The sequence below is a fragment of the Hyperolius riggenbachi genome, chromosome 12 (genome assembly GCF_040937935.1).
Source record: "Hyperolius riggenbachi isolate aHypRig1 chromosome 12, aHypRig1.pri, whole genome shotgun sequence".
Lineage (NCBI taxonomy): Eukaryota > Metazoa > Chordata > Amphibia > Anura > Hyperoliidae > Hyperolius > Hyperolius riggenbachi.
The window spans coordinates 223,249,103-223,262,885 of NC_090657.1; the positions used below are offsets into that span (position 1 = coordinate 223,249,103).

At 48.0% G+C, this 13,783-nt stretch overlaps 1 protein-coding gene across 1 annotated transcript in view; it reads left to right on the forward strand.

The window, feature by feature from the left end:
- Window positions 1-10,605: 10,605 nt before the first annotated feature.
- Window positions 10,606-13,783, forward strand: part of LOC137541075 (zinc finger protein 182-like) — a 50,647-nt gene continuing 47,469 nt past the window's right edge. The window contains exon 1 of the mRNA XM_068262217.1: window positions 10,606-10,710. Within this exon, the coding sequence (XP_068118318.1) occupies window positions 10,606-10,710 (105 nt within the window). The remainder of the gene's footprint in view (window positions 10,711-13,783) is intronic.

Below are 13,783 nucleotides of genomic sequence, written 5' to 3' on the forward strand. Positions count from 1 at the left end.
ATAATATGTGCCCAGTATATATATAGTCAGGGGTATATGTGCCCAGTATATGTAGTCAGGGGTATATGTGCCCAGTATTTGTAGTCAGGGGTATATGTGCCCAGTATATATAGCCAGGGGTACATGTGCCCAGTATATGTAGACAGGGGTATATGTGCCCAGTATATGTAGCCAGGGTTATATGTGCCCAGTATATGTAGCGAGGGGTATAATATGTGCCCAGTATATATAGTCAGGGGTATATGTGCCCAGTATATGTAGTCAGGGGTATATGTGCCCAGTATATATAGTCAGGGGTATATGTGCCCAGTATATGTAGTCAGGGGTATATGTGCCCAGTATATGTAGTCAGGGGTATATGTGCCCAGTATATGTAGTCAGGGGTATATGTGCCCAGTATATGTAGGCAGGGGTATATGTGCCCATTATTTTGGAGCCACAAACTTTATTGGGGAAGGGGTATGAGCGACAGAACAAATCAGAAAATAAGGGGGTGAAATAAAGAAAATAAATAAAAAAAAACAAATTAAAGAAAACAAAAAACAAAACAAAAAAAAAACTTGCACTACACTCACTCAACTAATCAATCACCTAACTCACTCTCAGGGCTGGAACCCACTAGAGCGATTTTTTTGAGCGTTTAGGGAGCGTGAGAAATCGCTAATTTCCCTAAACGATCTGCCAAGTAAATGGATGGTGCAAATTCCACAGAAGTGATTGCGATTAGCAAAACCGCAAACGCAGGACATGCAGCATTTTGTTAGCGTTTGCGCTTCAATGTAAAGTATATAATAGCTGGTGTAATCGCTCATCAAAACTTGCACGGAGTGATTTTGCTAGCGTTTTGAAGTTAATGTACACCGTAACAAAATTAATAGAAAGGACCAGTCAGACTTTAAAACGCTAATCGCTACACAACCGCTGGCAAATTGATAAACTTTTTAAAATCGCTCCCTAAAACGGTCAAGGAAACGCTAGCGTTTGCGATTAGCGATTGCGTTTTGCAGTGGGTTCCAGGCCTCCTTCTGTCAAACACTAAGCCTGCGGCCTGGCTGGCTCTGCAGCAACTACTAGCACACTACACTGCAATCTATCACTCAAGCTAACAATCTACTGTCACTCTCTCACAAATACACCTAGCTTACTACTAGACAAGACAAGACAAATAACATTTATATTGCGCTTTTCTCCTTGCAGACTCAAAGCGCCAGAGTAGAGCAGCAGCCACTAGGGCGCGCTCTATTGGCAGTAGCAGTGTAAGGGAGACTTACCAAAAGTCTCCTACTGAATTAGTGCTGGCTTACTGCACAGGCAGAGCCGAGATTCGAACCCTGGTCTCCTGTGTCAGAGGCAGAGCCCTTAACCATTACATCATCAGCCAACTACTACTACTAATATAGCTCACACTCTAACTCTCTCTCACAGAGTCTGTAAAAAGACTTTTGGTTTATATACAGTCTTTAAAGCTGTGGTCCCCAACCTTTTCCGGCCCGGGGACCACTTTCTGACCAAATTTTTCTCCGGGGAACGGCGGGAGGGTGTGTGTGTGTGTGTGTGTGTGTGTGGGGGGGGGGGGGTTGTTTGCGCGACCTAGTGGACAGTGTCATGCACAGCGGGGTATGGGGGGGGGGGGGGGGGGGAGGAGGGGGCCTGGGGTGCGGCTGCATAGCTAGCATAGTTGCCCCAGTATAGGGAGTTTAGTTGCCCCAGTATGGCTAGTATAGTTACCCCAGTATAGCTAGTGTAGTGCCCCAGTATAGCTAGTATAATGACCAGTATAGCTAGTATAATCCCAGTATGGATAGGTAGTGCCCCAGTATAGTGCCCAGTATGGGTAGGTAGTGCCCCAGTATAGCCAGTAAAGTGCCCAGTATAGCTAGTATAGTGCCCAGTATAGGTAGGTAGTGCCCAGTATAGGTAGTATAGTGCCCAGTATAGCCAGCATGGTGCCCAGTATAGCTAGTATAGTGCCTAGTATAGGTAGGTAGTGCCCAGTATAGGTAGTATAGTGCCCAGTATAGGTAGGTAGTGCCCCGTATAGTGCCCAGTATAGCTAGTATAGTGCCCAGTATAGGTAGGTAGTACCCAGTATAGCTAGTATAGTGCCCAGTATAGCTTCCTAGTATAGGTGTAACGATTGTGGAACTTCCTCCGTGATCAGCGCACAACGCGTGCGCTGATACGGCGGAAATCCTCCACAAGCGTATAATTGCAGGAACCCAGCAAAAGGTGCTACACACCCATAGAGGGAAATTCCTGTCGGCAGATGGCGTTGTGGAGTGCAGAGGAACCAATCCTCTGTACCTCCACAAATGCCAGACAGGAATTGTACGAAGCGCAGAACGCAATCGCAAGAGAAGTGATTGCGAATGAGATTGAGCAAAGGGATAGGTTGTATGTGTGTGCGCCAATCCAGTCGCCACCCCGCGACCGCGCACACACAACAGCAGATATGAAGTAGGAACGCGATCGCGAGAGGTGCGATCGCCAGACGTGACACAAGGTTATAGCAAGGCAGAGCACGAGAGTAGCAAAGGCACAGCAAATCATACAATGAGGAGATACGGAAAATAACAAACGCTAGCTAAACGTGGACACCGCACTCATTCGCAACAGTGCACGCGTTTATGCGCGGTCTCCACGTGATAAGCACAATAGAGATAAGCACAATAGAGACAAGCACGCCTAACTAACCATCGACAGACAAACATGAAACAGAGGAAGCGAGCGCTTGCTTAACGGTTACCTCACCGAGCCTCCAGCAAGCGTTCGTAGCAGACAAGACAGACACACGAAAACAGGGACAAGCGAGAGATAGGATCCGCAGCACTAGCGAAAGTGGCTAGTGCGATCCAGGAAGACAGAACAGAAGGATCCACAGAACTAGCGCAGGATGCCAGTGCGATCCAGGTAGACAGAACAGAGTAGCAGACCAGAAGGATCCACAGCACTAGCGCAAGGCGAGTGCGATCCAGGAAGACAGAACAGAGTAGCAGACCAGAAGGATCCACAGCACTAGCGCAAGGCGAGTGCGATCCAGGAAGGCAGAACAGAAGGATCCACAGCACTAGCGCAAGGCGAGTGCGATCCAGGAAGACAGAACAGAAGGATCCACAGCACTAGCGCAGGATGCTAGTGCGATCCAGGTACAGATCAGAAGGGGCTACTAGTAACAACCGCTGTTCCGGTTAGCACCCAGACACACAGAGCGATTTCCTGTCGACCACCGCTGGGACAGGACAATCGCAACAGACAAACAAAACAGATAAGCAATCCTAACTGCACTAAGGAAACATGCCCAATGCAGTTTCCAGGGATTATTCTAAGCGGATCTTCAAACAAAGAGTAAGGCTGACACTCCTCCAAGAGTGTTACACAGGACTAAATCCTTATGACCAGCCAAGCATTGTGGGAAACACATAGTACTTATAGTACACGCCTCCAATGAATGTGGCCAGGCAATTTGCATGACAACGTATGCAAATTCCTCAGCAAGCACAAGCTGCAAAACTGACAGAAGCTCTCCTTTCCAGAGTCCTGCAGCATGCAAACCTAAACAATGGTCAAAAAGCTGCCTGCCTGCACAGGCAGCTGAGCAAATCATTACAATAGGTAGGTAGTGCCCCTCCCCCCTCCGCTCCTGTTACCATATCATGAGCGGGCGGCCGCTTGTCCGATTAGATTCCCCTGTAGCCGCTCTCCTTAGTGGCATCTCCTATTACAGCAGCGCGCTCGGCGGCTGCTGTGATGAGCAGGAAGCGGTACAGCGGCTTCCTGTAGCGGCGATATGCAGCGAGAGGCCAGACCTGGTTGGGGATCCCTGCCGTACGGCACACCAGGCAACATCTCACTAGTGTGCCGCGGAACAGCGGTTGAAAAACACTGCTTTAAAGTGTACTCGAGGGGACATATGACATGATGAGATAAACATGTTTATGTATAGTACTAAACATATTAACCACTTCACCACTGAGGGGTTTTACCCCTTGAGCACCAGAGCAATTTTCACCTTTCAGCGCTCCTTCCATTCATTCGTCTTGATGAATATAATAAAAACTAAAACTCGCAGCAGCAATCAAATAGCAGCAAAAGAAAGCTGTATTAGTGACAAGAAAAGGAGGTAAAATTCCTTTAGGTGGTAGGTTGTATGACCGAGCAATAAACCGTGAAAGCTGCAGTGGTCTGAATGGAGAAAAAGGCTCTGGTCCTTAAGGGGCGAAAAGACTGTGGTCCTCAAGTGGTTAAAACCCATGAAATTTGTCCATTTGTCCGGGTTATAAAACCATGTAAATTATGTCCCTATCACAATGTTTGGCGCCAATATTTTATTTGGAAAAAAAGGTGCATTTTTTTCAGTTTTGCGTCCATCCCTAATTACAAGCCCATAGTTTATAAAGTAACAGTGTTATACCCTGTTGACAAATATTTAAAAAAAAAGTTCAATCCCTAAGGTAACTATGTATTTTTTTTATTGCAATTTTTTTTTTAATTACAAAAAATTGGGGAGTGTGGGAGGTAATGAGTTAATTTTTAGTGTAAAAGTAATGTATCTGTATATGAAAAATGCTTTAGGGTGTAGTTTTACTATTTGGCCACAAGATGGCCACAGTAACTTTTTGTTTATGCGACCTGCAAGCGTGCAGGAAGTACGCTTGCAGAAAGTGTTATGAGGCTGGGAAACTTTTTTTTTTTCACAATGATCGCTGCTTCTCATAGAAGCAGCCGATCATTGCGGGGGCTTAGATCAACGAATGGGCGCCGCGGGGGGTGGCATGCATAAGCGCAAGGGGGGCACGCACGAGCGAGCGGGAGCGCAGACAGCGGCGGGAGCGGGCGGGAGGTGCGGATATTTCCGTCCCTGGTGTTGACAGGGTGGAAAAAGGGACGGAGATATCCGCACTGCTGGGGGTAAAGTAGTTAATAACCAGGGTGTTTTACTCGTTTTAATTTTGCTGCCTGAAAGAGTTAATTTCTAGGCATGGAAGTGACAGCTTCTGTCTTGTCAGGAGCTTGTCAGTAATACAGTAAACATCACTGATAAGCAATTTTTTCTACATATTTTCTACAAATTAAAATTTTCTACATATTTCTGAGAGTAGAGGGAGAGAGAAAAGGGTCAAAATAGTTCATGATTTTTTCATTTAGGGACACTTAATAGACTGCAACTGAGCAGTAGGGATGGTTGCTGGATTCCGCGGAATTCTGAATTCCGCGATTCTAGCCGGAATTGGGCCAATTCCGATTCCGGTGGTCGGAACGGAATTGCTATAGCGGCAATGCGGAATTTCCGTGGAACGAAACGAAATTCCGCTGGAATGCAAATTTACGTTCGCCAATGACAAGGAAGAAGCTTGTAAGTGCATTTCTGCCTCAAAAACTGATTTTCTGCACCAATAAGAGTCTGAGAATGAGAACCAACCAATCCTACCTTAGCAACCAGCTCCCTAGCTACCTATCAGCAGCTATCCCACCCATTTTGTATATAAGAGACGTGCAGCCAGGAAGCTTGTGGGTTTCAGTCTAGTGTGGAGAGAGGAGAGACAGACGCAGACCAATAGTGGTTTTAACATAAAACAAAAGTCTTTTTCAAGACTGTATATAAATCAAAAAAGTCTTTTTAAAGACTCTGTGACTGTGAGAGAGAGAGTTAGAGTGTCAGCTATAGTAGAGAGATTGTAGTGTAGTGTGTTACTAGTTGCTTGCTGCAGAGCCAGCCAGGCCGCAGGATTAGTGTTTGACAGAGTGAGAGTGAGTTAGCTGTTAGTGATTTGTTGGATTAGTGATTGATTAGTTGAGTGAGTTTAGTGCATTTCTTTTTTGTTTTCTTTACTTTGTGTTTTGAATTTTCATTATTTCACCCCCTTATTTTATGATCTGTTCTCTGTTCATACGTACCCCTTCCCCAATAAAGTTTGTGGCCCCCAAAAAATGGAGCGAGGGCAGCAGAAAATTCCTGCCACTCCTACAAGGACATGGAGTCATGGACGTGGTATATCTTCACGTCAAGTATGTGATCAGGGTGAGAGTGGCAGAAGCAGCAGGAAGCGTCCCTCCCCCCCAGTCAGAAATGTCTCTGTAGGAGCAGGAGGCAAAGACAGTTGTGGATTATTTAGATTGGGATTCAGAACCCTCTACCCAGTTTTAGGAACTTGAAGCTAGTTGCAGCAGCGCCAGCAGTGGCCGCCAGGTTCCTCATGACCAGAACCCGACCGCAGCTGCTTCTGTTGATGACGATGACGAGCTTGTTTCCTCCCAGTACTCCGCTCCAGAAGTACAGCACACCATCGCTGAGAAAGATGTGCAGAATGTTTGGCATGAGGCATTGGAGGAGACCATGGGACCAAGCTCCCAAGAAGCGGTGGGTTCTGTGGTGACAGAAATGGCCACTGTGTTTTCTTCATCCAGTGTCACCAGTCAACATCGTCATCACCAACACCACTCAACTACAGAGGTGTTTGGTGGCCAGGTGGAGGGTCCAGAAGACTCACTTATTGGACTGGATGATATTTTGTTGTAGCCATTTGAGCAGGCTACAAAAGTGGTCAGTGAGGAGCACTGCAGTATATCAGAGGTGCTCCCTCTTGTCTTCACAATGGAAAAGACTCTTGAAAAACTGCTTGAACGATGGGAGGAAGCCCTACTGAACAGTGGCCAGTTAGGTGAAAAAGTGAGTGGGCATGCTCCAGTCCTGGATGAGGAGGCAGAGCTTGTGGAAGGGAAAGAGCACATTGTCCGGGGGTGGGAAGAATATTTTGATGCGGAGCTGGATCATGACGACGACAGCTCTGACAGCCAGGAAGAGGTGATTCATGGCAGACATCTCTTCCCTATGGCTGCACCTATGATCCAGTGCCTAAAGAAAGACCCCCGGATTAAAACTTTAAAAGCAAGGCCCGACATGTGGGTGGCCAGTGGCCACCATCTTAGATCCCCAAGGCAAGGGGAAAATGCACCAGTTCATACCCACCTCCCAAGCAGACGCCAGGATGAGCCAGATCCGGGATGCCCTTCATCGTTGGGTAGAAGATGAGTTTCCTTCACCTTTACCCCGGCCCCAAGCTACCAAGCCTAGTAGTAGTCATCACACTCAGCAAAGGTCTGGTGGTCCCACTCCCAGCAGCAGCACCAGTAGCCAATTTGTGAACCTGCTGAGTATGCTGAAGGCATTTTACCAGCCAGTGCCAGATACTCCTTCTAGCAGCAGCACCACCAGCGGACAAAGTGGTCACCACCGCCAGCGGTCTTGCCCGTATGGTGGACGATTACCTGGGGTCAGCCAGTGCTCCAGACAATATGGAGAGTAATGATGACCCCATGCAATATTGGACCAAACAATTAGATACCTGGCCTGAACTCGCTCAGTATGCACTGGAGGTTCTTGCATGCCGCGCCGCCAGTGTTCTTTCTGAGCGAGTATTTAGTGCTGCAGGTGGAGTGGTCACCGACCAATGGACCCGTCTGTCCACGGACAATGTGGACATGCTAACATTCATTAAAATGAATGAGGCATGGATCAGTGACAATTACAAGGCCCCTCTCACTGATATAAGAGAACGAGTCCAATACATTATTGTCAAAAAAATTTTTAGGACTGCCGTGGAACCACCTCTAGGTCCCATGGCCTACGACAAGTCCTGCTGCTACAAACAATTTTTAGGACTGCAGTGGAACCACCTCTAGGTCCCATGGCCTACAACTTCTCCTGCTGCTTCCAAAAAAATTATACAGACTGCTGTGAAACCACCTCTAGGTCCCATGGTCTACAACTTCTCCTGCTGCTCCCCAAAAATTATACAGACTGCTGTGAAACCACCTCTAGGTCCCATTGGCTACAATTGCTCCTGCTGCTCCTAACAATTTTTAGGACTACCGTGGAACCTGTAGCTCTCATGGCCTACGACAACTCCTGCTGCTCCAAACAACACTTGTAAATGACTGCCGTGGAACACCATGGCTTATGTGACATCTCCTGCAGCTCCAAACCTCAATTATAATGACCGCCGTGGAACACCATGGTTTACTTTACACAACTCCTGCTGCAAAAAAAAAACCCCCAAAACTCTCGGGGGTACATTGCGTGCTCCTTCCATAGAGGCAGGCGGGGAAGAGGCGGAGATACGCGCTCATTGACGCGCATAGAGGCGGCAGCAAAATCCACGACCAAGAAAGTCGTGGATTTTGCCTGCCGATTAAGGGGTGAGTTTGGGGTGATTGAGGGAGTTTTCAGCCACGGTTCTGCTGCGTTTTAAGGAGGGGCAAAAATGTTAATAAGGTTTTTAAAGTAAAAACCTCATTTTTGGGGAGACTTCAGAGTCTCTTTAAGTTGGCCACACACCATACGGTTTAAATATCTGTTCAATTCAAGAACTGCAATCAATTTTTCCAACTGATTGTAACATTTCAAAAATCTGAACAATGTACCACACACCTATGTTCAATTTTTCCCCAATTATGATAAAAATTATTGGAAACTGAGAAAATTGTTGGGGTGTGTATATTAATAAATTAACATTCTAACACGCACCATACAATCTTTAGAAAAATTTCCAGCATTCCGGATCGATAAAAAAAAAAATAAAAAAAAAAATAATGGGAAATCCGATTGGATTTTTAGTCGAATGAAAAAAAAAAAAAAAAAAAAAAAAAAAAAAAAAAAAAAAACCTCTCGATTTTTCTCTGGAGATCCGATCATATTTATCGAATTGCTGTAAAATCGGATCATTTTATTGTATCGTGTGTGGCCACCTTTATAGCTATCAGAAAGTGCAACTTTACCATTGATCTCAATGTATTTGTATCAGAAAATGCAACCCAACCTAACCCTATTCTCACACAGCACCCTCCTCTACTGGGCAACTAATAACTGGAGGGAATAAATAACCCCCTTTGTGTTGAGTGAACCCACCTCACTGCATCTACCTACCTTTGTGTTGAGTGAACCCACCTCACTGCATATACCTAGCATCCCCCGAGATGGACAAACCAGGTAGAGGAAGAGGTAGAGGCAGACCCAGAAGAAGGCCACCTGGCACCGGCAGGTCTGTGCGAGGTCGTGCGGATGTTGTTATTTTGTGTGGCCCTGGCCCAAAGTAAAGTGCTCAGAAGAAGGCACGTGCCATCACTTCCCAAAAATGTCAGGACGTGCTTGACTATTTAACACAGAACACATCATCTCCTGCAGCCACCAGCACTACTACAAGCACCACATCCGCTGCATTTGACACTTCGCAGGAGTTATTTGGTGGGGAAATCACTGATTCACAGCCAACACTGCTACAACAAGGTGAAGGCACTAAGGAAGTTACACCACCTCATACGTCTAAGTTAGGTGGCGATGGTTTGGACCTAACGTGTGAGGAGGGGGACAATGAAGTACCTGGTGTTGGTGCAGTTTTGGAGGTGTCTGAGGCAAGCGAAGCTGGGCAGGATGATGATGCTACGGATGCCACGTATGTTCCCAAAAGAGGAGATGACCAGGGGGACAGTTCAGAGGGGGAGTCAGAGAGGAGTAGGAGGAGACGAGTCCATGAAAGAAGCAGAGGGAGCTCGTCCTCAGAAACAGCTGGGGGCAGTGTCCGGCTCCATGTATCGCCAGCTATGAACAGCCAGCCAACATGCCCTTCAAATTCAGCTGCTGATGCCACCATAGTGCCATCACCCCAGGGGGGCTCAGCGGTTTAAGAAATTTTTTAACGTGTGTGCCTCAGATCGGAACAAAGCCATCTGTGGTCTCTGCCTCCAAAAATTGAGCCGTGGAAAGGCCAACTCTCACGTAGGGATAAGTGCCTTACGAAAGCACCTGAAGAAAAGGCAAACAGCAATGGCAAAAACACCTGAGGAAAAGCAGCACCCAAAAGACAAGCCACCCTCCTTCTCCTCTTCCTCCTTCAGGTGCAGCATCTTCAGCCGCTTTCTCCCTTGCACCTTCACAGCCACTATCCTCCACACCGCCTCTGCCCTTGAGCGGTTCCTGCTACTCTGTCCACAGTACCCAGCTGTCCGTGAAGGAAGTCTTTGAGCGGAAGAAGCAAATTTCTGCTAGTCACCCTCTTGCCCGGCATCTGACAGCTGGCGTGGCAGAACTATTAGCTCGCCAGCTATTACCATACAAGCTGGTGGAGTCTGAGGCTTTCCGTAAATTTGTGGCCATTGGGACACCGCAGTGGAAGATACCAGGCCGCAATTATTTTTCTAAAAAGGCGATACCCGTACTGTGCAGTTGAGAGGCAAGTGGTGTCATCTCTGGCGAAGAGCGTTGGATCTAGGGTCCACCTGACCACGGATGCCTGATCTGCCAAGCACGGGCAGGGCCGCTACTTTACGTACACAGCCCATTGGGTCAACCTGGTGAACGATGGCAAGCAGGGAGTACGTGGCTGCGCAGCGGACCAACTTGTGACACCTCCACGGCTTGCAGGCAGGCCTCCTGCCACCTCCTCTCCTTCTCCTCCTGCTACATCCTCTTCGCTGTCATCCTCCTCCTCCTTGGCTGAGTGGCAGTTCAACTCTAGTGGTGCTGCCATCTCCTCCTCTCCAGCTACACAGCCCCATCTCCCCAGAGCCTACGCTGCATGCGAGGTACGACGGTGTCGCGCCATCTTAGACATGTCTTGCTTCAAAGCGGAGAGTCACACTGGACCAGCTCTCCTGGCCTCTCTTAAATCGGTGGAGCAATGGCTGACCCCACACCAGCTGGAGATCGGCAACGTGGTGTGTGACAACGGCAGCAATCTCCTTTCCGCTTTGAATTCGGAAAAGCTGACACATGTACCCTGCATGGCACATGTGCTGAATCTGGTCGTTCAAAGATTTGTGACAAAGTACCCAGGCTTAGAGGACGTCCTGAAGCAGGCCAGGAAGTTGTGTGTACATTTCAGGCGGTCTTACACGGCCATGGCACGCTTTGTGGACATTCAGCGGAGAAACAACTTTTCGGTGAGACGCTTGATATGCGATAGCCCGACTCTGCTCATGTTCTCTCGCCTGCTAGACCAGGAGAAAGCAGTCACCCAGTACCTGTACAATTACAATAGAAGGACACAATCTGGGAAGATGGGGATGTTGTGGCCCAACAACTGTACACTAATGCGAAATGCATGCAGGATCATGCAGCCGTTTGAGGAGGTGACCAACCTGGTGAGTCACGCTGAAGGCACCATCACCGACTTGATCCCCTACGCTTACTTCCTGGAGCGTGCCGTGCGTAGAGTGGTGGATCAAGCTGTGGAGGAGCGTGAAGAAGAGAGTCGTGGGATCGATTTTCATCCGAACTAGATGTTTCCTCAACACCTGCTGCAGCACAGAGGGGGGAGGAGGAGGAGGAAGAAGAGGAGTCATGTGGGGAAGAAGAGGAGTCAGACTCGGATGATGAGGAAGGTGTTTCTGTGGAGGAGGAAGAGACGGCGGCAGAAGAACAACCACAGCAGCCATCACAGGGAGCTTGTGCTGCTCCATGTTCCTGTGGTATTGTTCGTGGCTGGGGGGAGGAAGAGGACTTACAGGAAGAGCAAGAGGAGATGGATAGTACGTCTGGATCAGACTTTGTGCAGATGGCCTCTTTCATGTTGTCCAGCCTGTTGAGGGGCCCCGTATAAAAAAAAAAAACCTCAAGGGGAATGACCTGTACTGCGTGGCCATGCTACTAGACCCTCGGTAGAGACAAAGTGGCGGACCTGTTATCAACTTAACAGAAGGTGGAAAGGATGCAGCACTTGCAGAACAAGCTGGCAATGATGCTTTACAATGCGTTTAAGGGTGATGTGACAGCACAACGCAATAAAGGTACCACTGGCAGTAATCCTCCCATGTCCACGCAGGCAAGGACAGGACGCTCCAGCGATCTCATGGTGATGTCGGACATGCAGACATTCTTTAGTCCTATGCCTCGCCGTAGCCCTTCCGGATCCACCCTCCACCAACGCCTGGACCGGCAGGTAGCCAACTACCTGGCCTTATCTGTGGATGTAGACACTGCGAGCAGCGACGATGAACCCTTGGACTACTGGGTGTGCAGGCTTGACCTGTGGCCAGAGCTGTCCCAATTTGCCATCCAACTTCTCTCTTGCCCTGCCGCAAGCGTCAAGTCACAAAAGTGTTCAGTACCTCACCTTTATCAAAATAAATGAAGCATGGATCCCGGATGGCTACTGCCTGCCCCAAGACTAAGTCAGTCCCCACACACAGCATCACTGCCTGCAGGCCGCTTGACTGCCTTCTCCGCCACCACCAACAGGGTCCAGGACTCCAGGCGGATTCCTGAATTGTTAAGGCCGCTGCTAGCAGCGGCCGCTATACTAATTTTTCTGGTGCGTGTACATGCCTGCCTAATTTTTCTGGCTGCAACAACAAAACAAAAAGGCATGTACATGTGCCCATTCCCCTTTTTGATAATTACCTTGCCGCGGTGAAGAAGCTTGCGTATCAATGAAGCAATGACCGCTGGCTATACGAGTGTCTCGGGTGGGGGTGGCACACCAAAGATAATAAGGTCGTTGCTTCATTGTGGTCAGACCAAATTTGATCAGCTGCACAGTCACTGCTCTATCATTGAGCTACCACAGCCCGGCGACCATATGGGCTGGAAAACCGCCACGGCCTGCACACTGGCCATGTTGAGCACCAGTCCAGCACGGCCGTCACTACACAAACAGCTGTTTGCGGTGCGTTACACAGTGAGTTTGGTGTGTCAGTGTTAAGCAGTACTCTAATAACACTCTGATTGATGTATACACATGCAAGATGTTTGAAAGCACTTTAGGCCTCCCATTTAGCATTTAATGTGATTTCTGCCCTTAAAGGATACCCCAACTGAAATGTGACATAATGAGATAGACATGTGTATGTACAGTGCCTAGCACACAGATAACTATGCTGTGTTCCTTTTTTTCTCTCTCTGTGTGAAAGTGTTAAATATCAGGTATGTAAGTGGCTGACTCAGTCCTGACTCAGACAGGAAGTGACTACAGTGTGACCCTCACTGATAAGAAATTCCCCTTTTTTACCTCTTTCTTGCTCTCAGAGGCCATTTTCTGCTAGTAAAGTGTTTTATAGTTGGAATTTCTTATCAGTGAGGGTCACACTGTAGTCACTTCCTGTCTGAGTCAGCCACTTACATACCTGATATTTAACGCTTTCAGGCAGAGAACGAAAAAAAGGAACACAGCATAGTTATCTGTGTGCTAGGCACTGTACATACACATGTCTATCTCATTATGTCACATTTCAGTTGGGGTATCCTTTAAAACGCTGCTTTGCGTCAAATCCAGATTTTTTCCCGGGACTTTTGGCATTTATCTTACTCCGCCATGCCCCCCCTCCAGGTGTTAGACCCCTTAAAACATCTTTTCCATCACTTTTGTGGCCAGCATAAGTGTTTCTAATTTTCAAAGTTCGCCTCCCCATTGAAGTCTATTGCGGTTTGCAAAAGTTCGCACGAACCGAAAATCAGAGGTTTGTGACATCTCTAGCCACTACCAGCTATTACGCCACTACAATAGCTGCATCTACCTACTCCTCCTGCTGCTGCCGTCTGTGGTACCCACCACCAACCACCAGGGTCCACACAAAACTGTATCTTCTGCTGCCACTGCCAGTCTGCCACCAGCTATTACGCCACTACAATAGTCTGCTGCCATCAGCCACTACAATAGCTGCATCTACCTACTCCTGCTGCTCCTGTCTGTGGTACCCACCACACCACCAGGGTCCACACAGAACTATATCTTCTGCTGCCACTGCCAGTCTGCCACCAGCTATTACGCCACTACAATAGTCTGCTGCCATC